The sequence below is a fragment of the Bos grunniens genome, chromosome 11, assembly GCF_055505025.1.
Source record: "Bos grunniens cultivar Pamir isolate PY7600 chromosome 11, Bosgru_T2T1.0, whole genome shotgun sequence".
Lineage (NCBI taxonomy): Eukaryota > Metazoa > Chordata > Mammalia > Artiodactyla > Bovidae > Bos > Bos grunniens.
This window is the reverse complement of record NC_141175.1, coordinates 25,005,102-25,018,473: the sequence shown is the minus strand read 5'-3', so window position 1 is coordinate 25,018,473 and position 13,372 is coordinate 25,005,102. Positions and strand designations below refer to the sequence as shown.

Genomic DNA, 13,372 nt, shown 5'->3' with positions numbered 1-13,372 from the left:
CCACCCCCTCACACCGTGTTCCCTCCATGTGGATTGTGTTTCCACCCCTTCACCTTTGGCAGAATGCGAGGTGAGAAGTGCTTGCTGAGGCTCTGCAATTCGCCAGCCTGAGTGAGATGAGGAGAGATGGCTGGTATTTACAGATGACAATCTGATAAAAGACACGGCTGCTGAGAAGAGAAGTACCATGGGAGGAGAGGATTTTGGGGGGGAGTTTCTCATTTCTTCAACAAATAATATGTATTTGTCCTCTGCTCTGTGCCAGGCACTGTTATCCACTCTGGGGATTTGGCAAGGATGTGTGTGTGTGTGTGTGTGTGCATGTGTGTGTGTGTGTATATATGTGTGTGTATATATATATAATGTATATATGTATGTATGTATGTATAGCATCTGGGAGATAAAAGGATGGTCTCTGTCCTTGGTTCCTGCCTCAGAGCTTCTAAACCCCTTGTAATTTCTTAAGTAATAAGGATACTAGAAGCATCTCTTGTTCTAATACTGTCTTTGACTACAACCCTCACGCAGGACTCCTAAAACCTGTATAATTTCTTAACTGAGAAGTACAAGGAGCATCGTTTGTTCTAATGAGTTGACTCTGAGTGGGCTCCTGGATGGCAGCTGGTCACCAGAAAGATCAAGTCATGATTCAGTTCAGTTTGGTTCAGTCATTCAGTCGTGTCTGACTCTTTGTAACCCCATGTACTGCAATATGCCAAGCCTCCCTGTCCATGACAAACTCCTGGAGCTTACTCAAACTCATGTCCATTGAGTTGGTGATGCCATCCAACCATCTCATCCTCTGTCATCTCCTTCTCCTCCTGCCCTCAATCTTTCCCAGTGAGTCAGTTCTTCGCATCAGGTGGCCAAAGTATTGGAACCTCAGCTTCAGTATCAGTCCTTCCAATGAATATTCAGGACCGGTTTCCTTTAGGATGGACTGCTTGGCTCTCCTTGCTGTCCAAGGAACTATCAAGAGTCTTCTCCAGCAGTACAGTTCAAAAGCATCAATTCTTCAGCACTCAGCTTTCTTTATAGTCCAACTCTCGCATCCATACATGACAACTGGAAAAACCATAGCTTTGACTAGCCTGACCTTTGTTGTCAAAGTAATGTCTCTGCTTTTTAATATGCTGTCTAGGTTGGTCATAACTTTTCTTCCAAGGAGCAAGTGTCTTTTAATTTCTTGGCTGCAGTCACCATCTGTAGTGATTTGGAGCTCAAGAAAATAGTCCCACTGTTTCCCATTTATTTGCCATGAAGTGATGGGACCAGATGCCATGATCTTAGTTTTCTGAATGTTGAGTTTTAAGCCAATGTTTTCACTCCCTTCTTTCACTTTCAGCAAGAGACTCTTTAGTTCTTCTTTGCTTTCTGCCATAAATGTGGTATCATCTTCATATCTAAGGTTATTGATATTTCTCCCTGCAATCTTGATTCCAGCTTGTGCTTCATCCAGCCCAGCATTTCTCATGATGTACTCTGAATATAAGTTAAATAGGCAGGGTGACACTATGCAGCCTTGACATACATACCCCTTTCCTGATTTTGAACCAGTTCAGTTCTAACTGTTGCTTCTTGACCTGCATACAGATTCCTCAGGAGGCGGGTCAGGTAGTCTGGTATTCTCATCTCTTGAAGAAAAAGCAAGAGAGTTCCAGAAAAACGTTTACTTCTACTTTATTGACTATGCCAAAGCCTTTGACTGTGTGGAGCACAACCGTGGAAAGTTCTACAAGAAATTCGTCAAGTCATGATTAGAACCTTTAAATTTTAGTTGTCTGCTCCTTGCCATCTTTCAGAGAGGGGAGAGGGGCTGGAAATGGAATTAATCATTGATCACACATATGCGAGGAAGTTTCCATAAAAAATCCCAACAGTAGGGGCTTCTGAGAGCACCAGACTGGTAAAGTCATCCACACTGGGAGAGTGACGCACCCCAGCTCCACGGGGACAGAAGCTCTGGTGTTAAGGACCCTCCCAGACCTCACCCTATGTATCTCTTCATCAGGCTGTTCACCTGTATCTTTTGTCATAACCTTGAACAGAAAATGTAAGTAACTTTCCCCAAGTTTTGTGAGCCTCCACACCTTTGGTGATGGGAAGTGTCAGAAACAAAGAGCTTTGTGTAAGAAGTGAAGGAAGACGCCTGTGATAAGAAACACATCGTAGCAAAGAACTGAGTTTTCCCTTACACAGGGGAAAGCTGACTTTCTTCCATTTTAGCGTCTACAGGTATACAGTAGAGCGCTGTGTTCTGGCAGAGTCTACATTTTAGTGAAAGGGGGCAGAGAATAAACAAATGTAATAAAATATAAATTATATAGCATTTTGGGTAATGACAAGTGTTATAGAAAAATGTGTAGAGTGGGTAAGGGAGATGTGGAGTGCTGGAGTTCAGGAAAGGTGGTTACAAATTTAAAATGAGCAGTTCGGGTAGGCTTCAGAGAGAAAACGTTTTGAGCAGAAACTTGGGGATGAGGGAGAGAGAGTCAAATATCTTTTAGAAAGACTTCTAGGAAAAGGGAACATCCCTTGCCAAGCCTTTAAAGACGATGTGCATCTGGCGGACTCAGAAGGTGGTGGGGGAGCAGGAGATGAGATGAGAGAGGAAGCGAGACCAGGCAGGTGATACAGGACTTACTTTGAGGTCATCTAACTTTGGGAGAAAAGGAGCCCTAGACTTCCCAGCTGGGCTTTTAATTGCATCTCTGCCTAATGCATCTTGATGCATATTAGGCAATATAATTCCTATAACAAATCTTCAGTATTTATGTTTGTTTTGAATGTGATACAGTACAAATTCCCTGGTATAGGGAGAGAGCAATTGGCCAGGTGGCAGTCATCAGACTCTCTTGCCCCATTCCACTCATTTCTTACAGCTGGGATTACTTGTGATACCGCGCACGCGCATCCTGGTGGTCCTATATAAGAACCACCTGAAAAAGTTCTTGTAGGAGAGAGTCAAGTAGAGTCGAGTCGTATTGAGTTGCCCAGTCGTTGTTGCTGCCGTGTCAGCCCTTAGAGAGTAAAGCTTGTCTGCCTTGCTGTTGTGAATAAAGAATGTCTGCAGTCCCTATTCGGAGAAGGCAATGGCACCCCACTCCGGTACTCTTGCCTGGAAAATCCCATGGATGGAGGGGCCTGGAAGGCTGCAGTCCATGGGGTCGCTGAGGGTCAGACACGACTGAGCGACCACATTTTCCCTTTTCACTTTCATACATTGGAGAAGGAAATGGCAACCCACTCCAGTGTTCTTGCGTGGAGAATCCCAGGGACGGGGGAACCTGGTGGGCTGCCGTCTTTGGGGTCGCACAGAGTCGGACACGACTGAAGTGACTTAGCAGCAGCAGCAGCAGTCCCTATTGTTGTAGCCACGAGTTCCAGAAAACAAACTCATTCAGGGAACAATGCAGATAGTGGAGTGCAGTTTATTACACCAGCGGGCCCAAGGCAGAGTCTCCTCTTAGCCAAGGACCCCGACCAGTTTTTGTGAAAACCTTATATACCCTACTTGTAGGTGCCCAAACCCACCTCCCCAAATTTCCTAAAACTAGTCTGAACAAAGGAAAAAGAAAGATACAATCAAAGTTAACCCATGATTCATTTGCCTTAAGCCTAGGTAGTTAACAGTGGACAATGATCAATAGGCCTGAGGTCATACCGCAATAAGCATAATAGAATGTATGATTCTATCTGGTTACACAGATAATTAGGGTATTCTTTTAGGTAACAGAGAGTCTAAGTACGAGCCCTGGGGCTCTTCCTTCCAGGGACCTGGCTTTCCAGTTGGTATGTCGTTTCCATAGATACTGGGCATATAGCTTGAAGTCCAAAGTCCAGCCCAAGATGGAGTCTTGCTTTCAAGATGGACCCTGTTCTATTTCTTCCTTCACTAAGGCTCTTTGCATCTTCTTCCAGTTTCCCTGCTCATGCTCTGCACACTCTGGGCTCAGCGAACAGTGAGATACAGTGAGACACCTGGACACTGTATATTTACACAGGTTGTAGGTCTCTGCTTACAGTGCAGGACTTTTCTCAGAGAGGTACTTGTTTTTTTTTTTTTTGAATGAAGGAATGAATAAATGAATGAACAAATAACCTAGACCTGCAAGTGGGTCCTCAACCTATTATTTCAACTTTTTTGCCCCTACATCCTTTCTTGACTTGGTTTCTACTCAGCTGCTTGCTCTTCCAACTAGATATTTCTGCCTCTGTCCTTAACCCCATTTCCTCCTACTTGAAATGCTCTCCCCAAACCCTCTGCTCTTGATTCCAGTTTTATCTGTTAAAGACACCATTTCCTCCAGAAAGCCCCTCTAGACCCTCTGTTTTTTTCTGAACTCTGATAGCATCATTCTCTGATACCTTTCTTTCTTAAAATTTTTAAAATTTTTGGCCACACTGTGCAGCTTGCAGGAACCTAGTTCCACCACCAGGGATTGAACCCTGGGAACCCACAGCAGTGAAAGCCTGAGTCTTAACCACTGGACCACCAAGGAATTCCGGTGACACCTCTCATTCGTTTAATCTGTTGCATAGGATAGCTTTCTAGTGTTTACTAAAAAAAAAAAAAACCAAACAGTTTGCCCTCTTTGTATCAGTTAGGCAACAAATACATAAATGGCAGAACGCAGGGTGTTAGTCCTCGAAGGTCTTTGTTGGTCTTCATAGACCGTTTCAACTTCAGCTTTTTCCACGTTAGAGGTTGGGGCATAGACTTGGATTCCTGTGACGATGAATGGCTTGCCTTGGGAAGGATCTCAGGGAGATAGTTCTCACCTTTTCGTTTTATAGAAGCTGACGGGGTAAGAGAGGTTGGGATGTGGCTGATCTGATGCAATTAATAAACAGGGAGCGTACCAAGACCAGAATGTAAATTGTACCGCAAGACAAGCGAGAGGTTGTCCCACCTACTGAAAGGAGGGTTTCAACTCAGCATTTCCTTTTCACCTCGGGTTAACTCCACCCTTTTCCCCGGGAATCAGAGGCGGCGTGGCCGCGGAAGCTTGTCCGCCGCAGCTTGCCGTAGTAGCCCTGCCCCAGCACTTGGTGGGGCCAAATATGGCGTCCTCCGAGCCATTGCCGACCGTGAATCCAGGCGCTGCGGAGGGCGAGGAGGAGACGATACTCTATGACTTGTTGGTCAACACCGAGTGGCCCCCGGAGACGGAAGTACAGGTGAACCAGGCCCCTCCGGGGCTGCGGCCAGCTTGGTGCCGGCGCTGCCCTGGCAGAGACACGTAGCCGGAGCCACGTAGGGTGATGGAGCCGGGCTCCACCGCTTGTGCGGTCGTCCTGGCAACGGCACCGCGAGCTAACAGGGGTCCGGGTCCCCCAGGTGGGGTTTTCTGGCATGCCTCCTGGACTCCTAATTCGGTGCTCGGGGTGGGGTGGGGGGCGAAACCTCGGGCCCTGAGGCACGTACTTTACCACCCCGGTCTGTTTCATCGTCCCTACTTGGAGGGCTTAAGGCACAGCGCTGGACTCGGGGGTCCTTCCCTCACCTAGACCCTCGGTGGTCCCTTCCCCTGGCCGGCCCCGGCAGGGCTGCTCCTCACCTGCTGTGGGAATGTTTTCCAGGACCCTGCAGTCATCTCAGCATCTGCTGGGCTGTCGTGGAGCGCGGCATTTTAAACCTTTGTTCCTAATTGGGCCCGAGTTGTGTCAGTTCTTGTGTTATTTCAGTAATTAATGAGTGTATGTGTATGTCTGTCCGTGTCCCAGATACTGTCAGTCGCTGCGCTTCCGAAGTGACTAAGTTTGGTGGTACTTGCGGTCTTAGAGGGAAGACAGTGTAGTAAACTTTTTCATCACTTGCTGTAATATGCACTTTAATGGCGATGTGAGCAAAATGCCCTGAGGAGTGAAGATTTATGAGGACCCGGGGTTGGGTTTTGTGTTAGAAGAGGGGTCGTAGGTGTTGGTAATCTGGACCTTGAGGTCACTGGTTTCATAGAAAGGACCTCTCAGGCACAAGGTGGAGATAAGAACCAGAAATCCGCATTTATTAAACGTATTTATTGAGTGCCTAACGTGTGCCGGTTGCTGTTTTAAGATCAGAATATGCAGCAAGATGGGAAAGGAGTTTCGTTAAAGATCATGGGCTCTAGCCCATACGAATTCTTATTTACAATCTCTTTTCTGAGTTTCTTTCTTTTTGGCTGCTGAGTTTCTTTACTGGAGAAAGTACTGCTTCTCCTGTAAAGTTTACAAGCTTTTCTTTAACCTCCTTCCCACTGCAGTTTCTGCCTTTTGGAATATTTTGTAGGCTAGCAGAGATCCTCATGCATAATTTTTAAAAAGTCTTTATATAGTTTCTGTTTGTGTTGAACAATTGATATTTTGTATCTTAATGCAGCTGGAAAGTTGCTGCTGCCACTAATTGAATGAGATACCTTTCCACACCTTAGCACTCACTGGTTAATTACAATAATGTTATAGAAATGCTTAAGATTATAAATTGGTTAAAGAAATATGCACTGCATCAACTTATATTGAAACCTCATAACACTTTTTTTGTTTGGTTCTATTGATTTTAACTGAACTACAAGCCCTTGAAAGGCAGCTACATTTGACTCATTTTTATATTCCTTCCCCAAACCAAATTTTGTCTTCTGCAAAGTAAATGATCGATTCATGTTTGTTGAATGAAATAACATTTTTGTGCTTTTAAGCCACATCTGTCTGCACTCTGTGACCATTAGGACATCTTCCAGGTTATAGTGCCTAGTATTGTTTAACCTATGTTTGGTCTGTATTTAAGGGACTATTTAATATAGCAGTTATATATCAGTGTGGCTGTTTGTAGTATTTTCTCTATGAATATGCAGCTAATATTCAATATATTTGCTTTGGGGCATGAGTTTATTGATCCATATGATCGCTTTTTCTACAAGCAAAACCCCTTTTAGGCCTCTGTAGCCCACCAAAATAGACTGTGCCAACTGGCAACCAGTGTGGGTCTTAGACCTTGACTTTTTTTGTCTTTGCACTGGTGTTTTGATTTAGAAACATTTTCCAGCCTCAATCCCCTTCCTGTCTTGCAGAATTCATCCTGACAAATGCCTGTATCTCTGCCATGCTCACTTTCCTAGTGCTGCTTCTCCTTGTTTTGTTTCTATCTATAAGTAGTTTTAAAGACACTGATAACTTGTGCCCAGTACTGAGTATTAGCAAAGAAATATAACTGACTATATAAGTATCAGTGGAAAATTCTCAATTTTTTTTTTTCATTTGTAGCCTAGAGGCAACCGGAAACATGGTGCATCCTTTATCATCACAAAAGCAATTAGGGGTGAGTATAGCTTATTTTGGCTTCCCTTATAGCTTGGTTGGTAAAGAGTCTGCCTGTGGCACAGGAGTCTGTCTGCAGTGCTGGAGAACCAGGTTCAATTCCTGGGTTGGGAAGATCCCCTGGAGAAGGAAATGGCAGCCCACTCCAGTGTTCTTGCCTGGGACATCCCATGGACAGAGGAGCCTGGTGGGTTACATTCTGTGGGATCACAAGAGTTGGACACAACTTAGTGACTAAACCACCACCATAGCTTATTTATTTATGATATAGTTAGCAGATAATTTTTTCTTTATTTTTTCCTATTCTGTAACTGTGCTCTTTTAAGAAGTTTCAGTTTCGACCCCATGAATCGCAGCGTGCCAGGCCTCCCTGTCCATCACCAACTCCCGGAGTTCACTCAGTCTCACGTCCATCGAGTCAGTGATGCCATCCAGCCATCTCATCCTCTGTCATTCCCTTCTTCTCCTGCCCCCAATCCCTCCCAGCATCAGAGTCTTTTCCAATGAGTCAGCTCTTTGCATGAGGTGGCCAAAGTACTGGAGTTTCAGCTTTAGCATCATTCCCTCCAAAGAAATGCCAGAGCTGATCTCCTTCAGAATGGACTGTAGGATCTCCTTGTAGTCGGGATTTGAAAATGTGTCCTTTTGAGTTTTAATGTAAACTCAGTTGCTAAACTAATCACTATTAATTTTCCTGATTAAAATGAGTATTAATAGCATAAATGTTACCTATTTTATAAAAAATGCATATGTTTTAACTATATGTCTGTGAGCATGTGTGTATATATACATATACACATATATGGATGTATTCATATGTTTATACAGATACATTTTTTTACAGTTTATTTTTAATTAAAGGATTATTGCATTATGGTATTGTGTTAGTGTCTGCCATACGTCAATAGGAATCAGCCATAGTTATACATATGTCCCCTGCCTCTTGAACTTCCCTCCCACCTGTCACCCCCTTCTACCTCTCTAGGTTGTCACAGAGCACCAGTTTGAGCTCCCTGAGCCATACAGCAAATTCCTCCTGGCTGTTTTGCATATGGCAGTGAATGTGCTTCCATGCTACTCTCTCCATTCACCCTCCTCTCCTTACCCACTGTGTCCACAGTTCTGTTCTCTGTGTCTTTATTGCTGCCCTGCCATAGGTTCATCAGTACAATATTTCTATATGCATTAATATACCTGTTTGAAAATATAATAATAATTTTATCTTCTGTTACAAGACACACTAGCATATTCAGTTTTCATTATCAAATGTGAAATTTTGAAAATTTAGAAAATATATACAAGTAATGTACTAAGTTTAGGAATATAGAAGACCACAAATTGGGAATAAATAATTCCTCATTTTACCACCTGGAGATAATCTCTTATCCTTCAGACCTTTTGCTTTTGTCACATACATAACCATGTACACAGGTTCACACATATGTGTACATTTTAAATGGAATCATAAAACATTGCTTTTCAATAGTGTGTGAAAGATTTTGTTTCCCATGGACTTCTCCATTTTAGGCATTATTATTTTTAAGTCTTTGCTGTAAAGTGTGAAATGGTATCATAATCTTTATCCAAATACTTTGGTTTCCATGGGTGATCACTATGACTTCTATTCTATGGTTTCATTAAAGCCTTTTAGGCGAAATTTTGCATCTCAAACCACTTTTACTTGTTATACAAAGTTTTGAATAATACAGACTTGAGACATATAAACAAATATATGATCTTGTGAAAGTTATTGTGTATATTAGATTATATTTATCCTCGACAAGAGTTGTATTCTCCATGTTTTGTAATGACTCACTCTACAGTGTATTTTAGACTTATTGTCAGTAAATCTAAAATAGAAAATGATTCGCAAAGAATAGCTCATTCATATTTGGCTTTTTGCTGTTTCTTTTTATTACAGATCGTTTATTATTTTTAAGCCAATATATCTGGTACAGGTGAGTTGTCAGCGCTTCAGAGAAATGGTATGAACAGCAAGTACAAACAATATTATCCTATTTATTATTGAAGCTTTCAGAATTGAATCCCAGATTGTGATATGGATGCTGACATTCAGGTGAACCCAGTTTATAAAACAGCCCTGTCAAACATTTGGTATACCTTGACAAGATCTTTCGATAAATGTAGGCTGATTTTCGATCCCTTAGTCGTTATTGAGAATATCTCATGACCATCTCTGCATTCTCTGATTGTTTTCTCAGCCTTATCTCGAATGTGTATTCAAGAACAGATGGACCTATTCTTGCATTATCTTTTTAAAAACCTTTTTGTTCTTACGGTTGTATCAACTCTTAGAGTCAGTGTTCAGTTGCTGTGCATCAGAGAAGGTTCTCTTAGGTTTCAGTTCTTGGAAACTTCTTAGTTCTTTTGAGTGTTAAGTATGTTTTTAGGCCTGGTGCTAATTTTAGAAACAAGGAGATGATTAATCTGACCAAAGATACAGTTTTGCTTTTAGGTGCATGTGTAGGAATTGATTTATAGAATTATTTCCCAGAGGTTGCTTTTTGCTCGAGGACAGCTAATCTTAAGAGCTCTAGAGATAACAGGGTTCTGTATATAATAAAACAAACCTTTGGCTCTTCCCTGGGGTTACCTCCAGTGCTTTTCTGCTTTTACTGTGTGTGTGTGTGTGTGTGTGTGTGTGTGTGTATATGCAGGCATTGAATTTCTTTCTGAATTTTATCTTATTTGGGGGGATGTGGAATGTGATAGAGAACTGAGTGAGAGAGAGGGTGGTCGTGGGGAGGGGAGTGTAAGAGGTAGGCTGTTTTTCCTGGGCTCACCGGGCTACACTTGGTAGTGTTGAGGACTGTTGGTTAGGGATGGCAGAAAAGATGTCTGTTTAGGGTGCTCCTGAACAGTAAGTTCTTTTGTTGTTTATGGAGGAGGAGGACTTGCAAGAGCTCCCTCTGTTGCAAGCCTTGTCCTGCGTGTAAACGCCTTATGCTCAGGCGTCAGGAGGTGTCTTTCTCATGAGAAGTCCCTTTCCTTGCACTGGCCACATCGATCAGTGTATAGACTGAGTGGACCGTGAGGTGATTGTCTAGTTTTCTCCATGATATGTTTCTTTCAAAATGCTTGTAGTTGAGTTGTTTTGCTCTTGAGTTTATGATAATTATACCTAAAAGGTCTTAGAGCCAATATTTGTTTTGAGTGGCCTTTTCAAGTTTTTTTTTTTTCTGTCAATCATGCAATATTACAAACAGACTGAAAATTGTAGACAGTAATATAATCTGTTACGATTGTATCCACATCTGAATTAAAGCAGTTGTTGCTCTTCTGCCATATGTGCTTCAGATGGCCCTGTTTTTATTTTTATGCAACATGTTAGAGCTCAGGTCCACTCCTCCCCACCCCCACCTTTGCCTGTCTTCTTCCCCTCCGGAGGAAATTTATCATTCTCATGTTGATTGTATCACAGGCATGTTTCATATCTTTTTAATAATATTAAGTACCTCATGGCATTAATTGTTTTGTCTTAAAAAATGAACATAAATATACTGGATGTAAATTAACTAATCTTTTTTAGCCTATGTTGTGTTTTCTAATTTCGTAGTGTTTTTTCTTTTTTCCTGTTTCTCTTCCCCATCGAATTATTTTTTCTTTCCCACCTATTTTCTTGATTTTCTTCACATGTTACTCCTCTAATTTGTCTGAATACTGATTCACGTGTGGCGGGTCGTGTCCTTGTGTCTTTTGTGAGTGATGCTAGTGTGACCTTATGCTTGGGAACCTTGGAGCATGTGAGTAAAGTCAAATCACCGTCCAGTCTTGCATGTCGTAAAGACTTGGGGTTTTGTTTTTTCATTAGGAGGTTTCATTCCCATCCCCCCACAGACCAGAATTCCTTGCAGAGATGAGATTCTTGAAGGTCTCCCTGGGTTCCTGTGACGTTTGGCTTGTTCCCCTTGCTCTGATGGCACAGTCTTTTGAGGGTCCTGGTCTCTGCGGGGGTCTTCACCTCCCACTCCTGTCCTTCCTGTGGCCCCTCGCAGGTGTTTACTCTCCATTTTGAGTTCTGTTCCTCTCTTTGTCCGGTGCCCATTTCTGACTTTGTTCTCTTTGCATTTGTAGTTCTTAGGAGATTTCTGTTCCTCTCTTTGAGTTTAGCTGTGTACTAGAGTTTGTTTTTGTTAGAGTTGGAGCCTGTATTTCTGGATGTGCATTGCAGGAAGAGTTCTTATAAGCTGACTCTGCTGTTACTGGCACCCTCAAATATCTTTTCCTTAGAAAAAACATATCATTGACCACATAACCAGGGTTTTTTTTTGGTAATAGAGAAATGTATGTGGTCAAGTTTCAGATATCGAATTAGTAACTTTCAGTTTTGAGTTTGCCAATATTCTGTTTTTATATTCTAATGGAAAAATCCGTCTTGTTCACTATAGATCTGCTGTTTATAATATTTACCTACTGTATGTGGTTTTCATGATTAGATTTTTTAAATTAGCTAATGTGTTGTGGTTTCAGCCCTGCTCCTTTCTTGCTCCCTGATGGACTGGTTCGCTTGGTTAATAAACAGATAAACTGGCATTTGGTACTTGCAAGGTAAGGATGCATAAAATTCACCTAATGTTTCTCTACCTGGATTAGCATTTAAATGCCATTATGGTTATTAATTTTAGGATCCTTATGGCTTGCTCTCTTGGTTTTTTATTGTATGTAAATTCCCTGTGTCGCACATGATTAATATTGTTTAAATATATTAATGCAACTCTACTGAATTATTTTGTATGCCTTTGTACCTATATATGCATCTAATTATAAGGTCAGAAATGGATAATTAAAGATGTGAAAAAATTTGAAAATAATTTTAACGTCTTAAAATGGTTCCATCTATGATAATGAGAGCTATAGATACTCATACAGGGATTTGTTTCTCTTTCTCCCCATGAAAGCAATGGGAAACTCTTGGCTGCAGTTCAAGACCAGTGTGTGGAGATCAGGTAAGTGTCAGTTGTATTCATTCAGCAGTTCCCTACAGAAAAGATTTACTTGATTTATGAGAACTCAGGTTTTTAAAGGGGGTATATTTAAAGGAATTTTGTTATTAACTCATGTAATTTTGTAAGGTATCAAATGCCAACTTATGCTAATTAAAGGATGAAGGCTGTTTTCAGAGTATGCCTTCTACTTCCCTGGATCACTCTGTCTCCTGAGAAATTTTACTTTCTCAGTAGACAAAGGCATATATTCCAGAGCTCTGAAAATCACTCTTCTGTTATTGCTAAGTCAGGTAAGCATATGCTCAGGAAGGTGAAAAAGCAATAGAGACAGCTTTACTCTGTTGGCATAAAGCTGTAGATGGAATATGGGCCTGCAGAACACTAAGGCTTAGTGTTACTAGGGACCACTGATTCTCTGTCCTCCTGAGACAGCAGTGGTATTACATACACATTTAGAAGACTTCTCAGAGCTGGGCTTCTCATGCACTTTATTTTTAAGTAGTATATCAGTTGTGAAAGAAATAGCAACATTGGCAACTAATTTAGGAAAACTGGTTTATGCTCTCAGGAAATTGTCAACAGCAGACTAAACATATTGTACCTCTAAATCTGGGGGCCACTCCTGTCTCCAGGAAAGCCCCAAGTCTTGAGTCTCAAAAAATAAGCAAATGAGGTGGAAATTTCAGGCTGCCTGGATACCAGTCAGAAGTTTTTTCCGATACTTTGTTGTTGACTGAAACTAGTTTTAATAAGCATTCAGTTTTTAGCACACTGTTTCTGTTCGCAAAATTTCTTTTTTCATTTATCCAAACAGAACTGGAGTTAGCTTTGGATAACTTTTAGGGGAGTAGATGGAGGGTTAGCTCCCACTGGGGCCCTGACTTTAGGGGAGTAGATGGAGGGTTAGCTCCCGTTGCGGCTCTGACTTCAGATTGAGAGCCTCTGTGATCATTCTTAAAACCATCAGGACAGAGATGATTGGCAATAATGACTGCTTTTCAGAACTTCACTCTTCATTCCACATGGCTTTGATAGGCAGGGCCCTCTTCTCTAACAGCAAGAGTGAGCCTCGGGGGCACGGTGTTTTAGCTGATAATTGTTAATAGAGA

The 13,372-nt window shown here is 41.9% G+C and overlaps 1 protein-coding gene across 5 annotated transcripts in view; it reads left to right on the top strand.

The window, feature by feature from the left end:
* Positions 1–5,028: 5,028 nt before the first annotated feature.
* Positions 5,029–13,372, top strand: part of NBAS (NBAS subunit of NRZ tethering complex) — a 329,576-nt gene continuing 321,232 nt past the window's right edge. For all 5 annotated transcript variants that reach the window (XR_015135793.1, XM_086323557.1, XM_086323555.1 and 2 more), the window contains exons 1-5: positions 5,029–5,181; positions 7,243–7,297; positions 9,218–9,254; positions 11,788–11,865; positions 12,216–12,263. Coding sequence is in view for 4 of the 5 variants with exons in the window: in XM_086323557.1 (XP_086179683.1) it covers positions 5,065–5,181; positions 7,243–7,297; positions 9,218–9,254; positions 11,788–11,865; positions 12,216–12,263 (335 nt within the window). In the remaining variant the exon portion in view is untranslated. The remainder of the gene's footprint in view (positions 5,182–7,242; positions 7,298–9,217; positions 9,255–11,787; positions 11,866–12,215; positions 12,264–13,372) is intronic.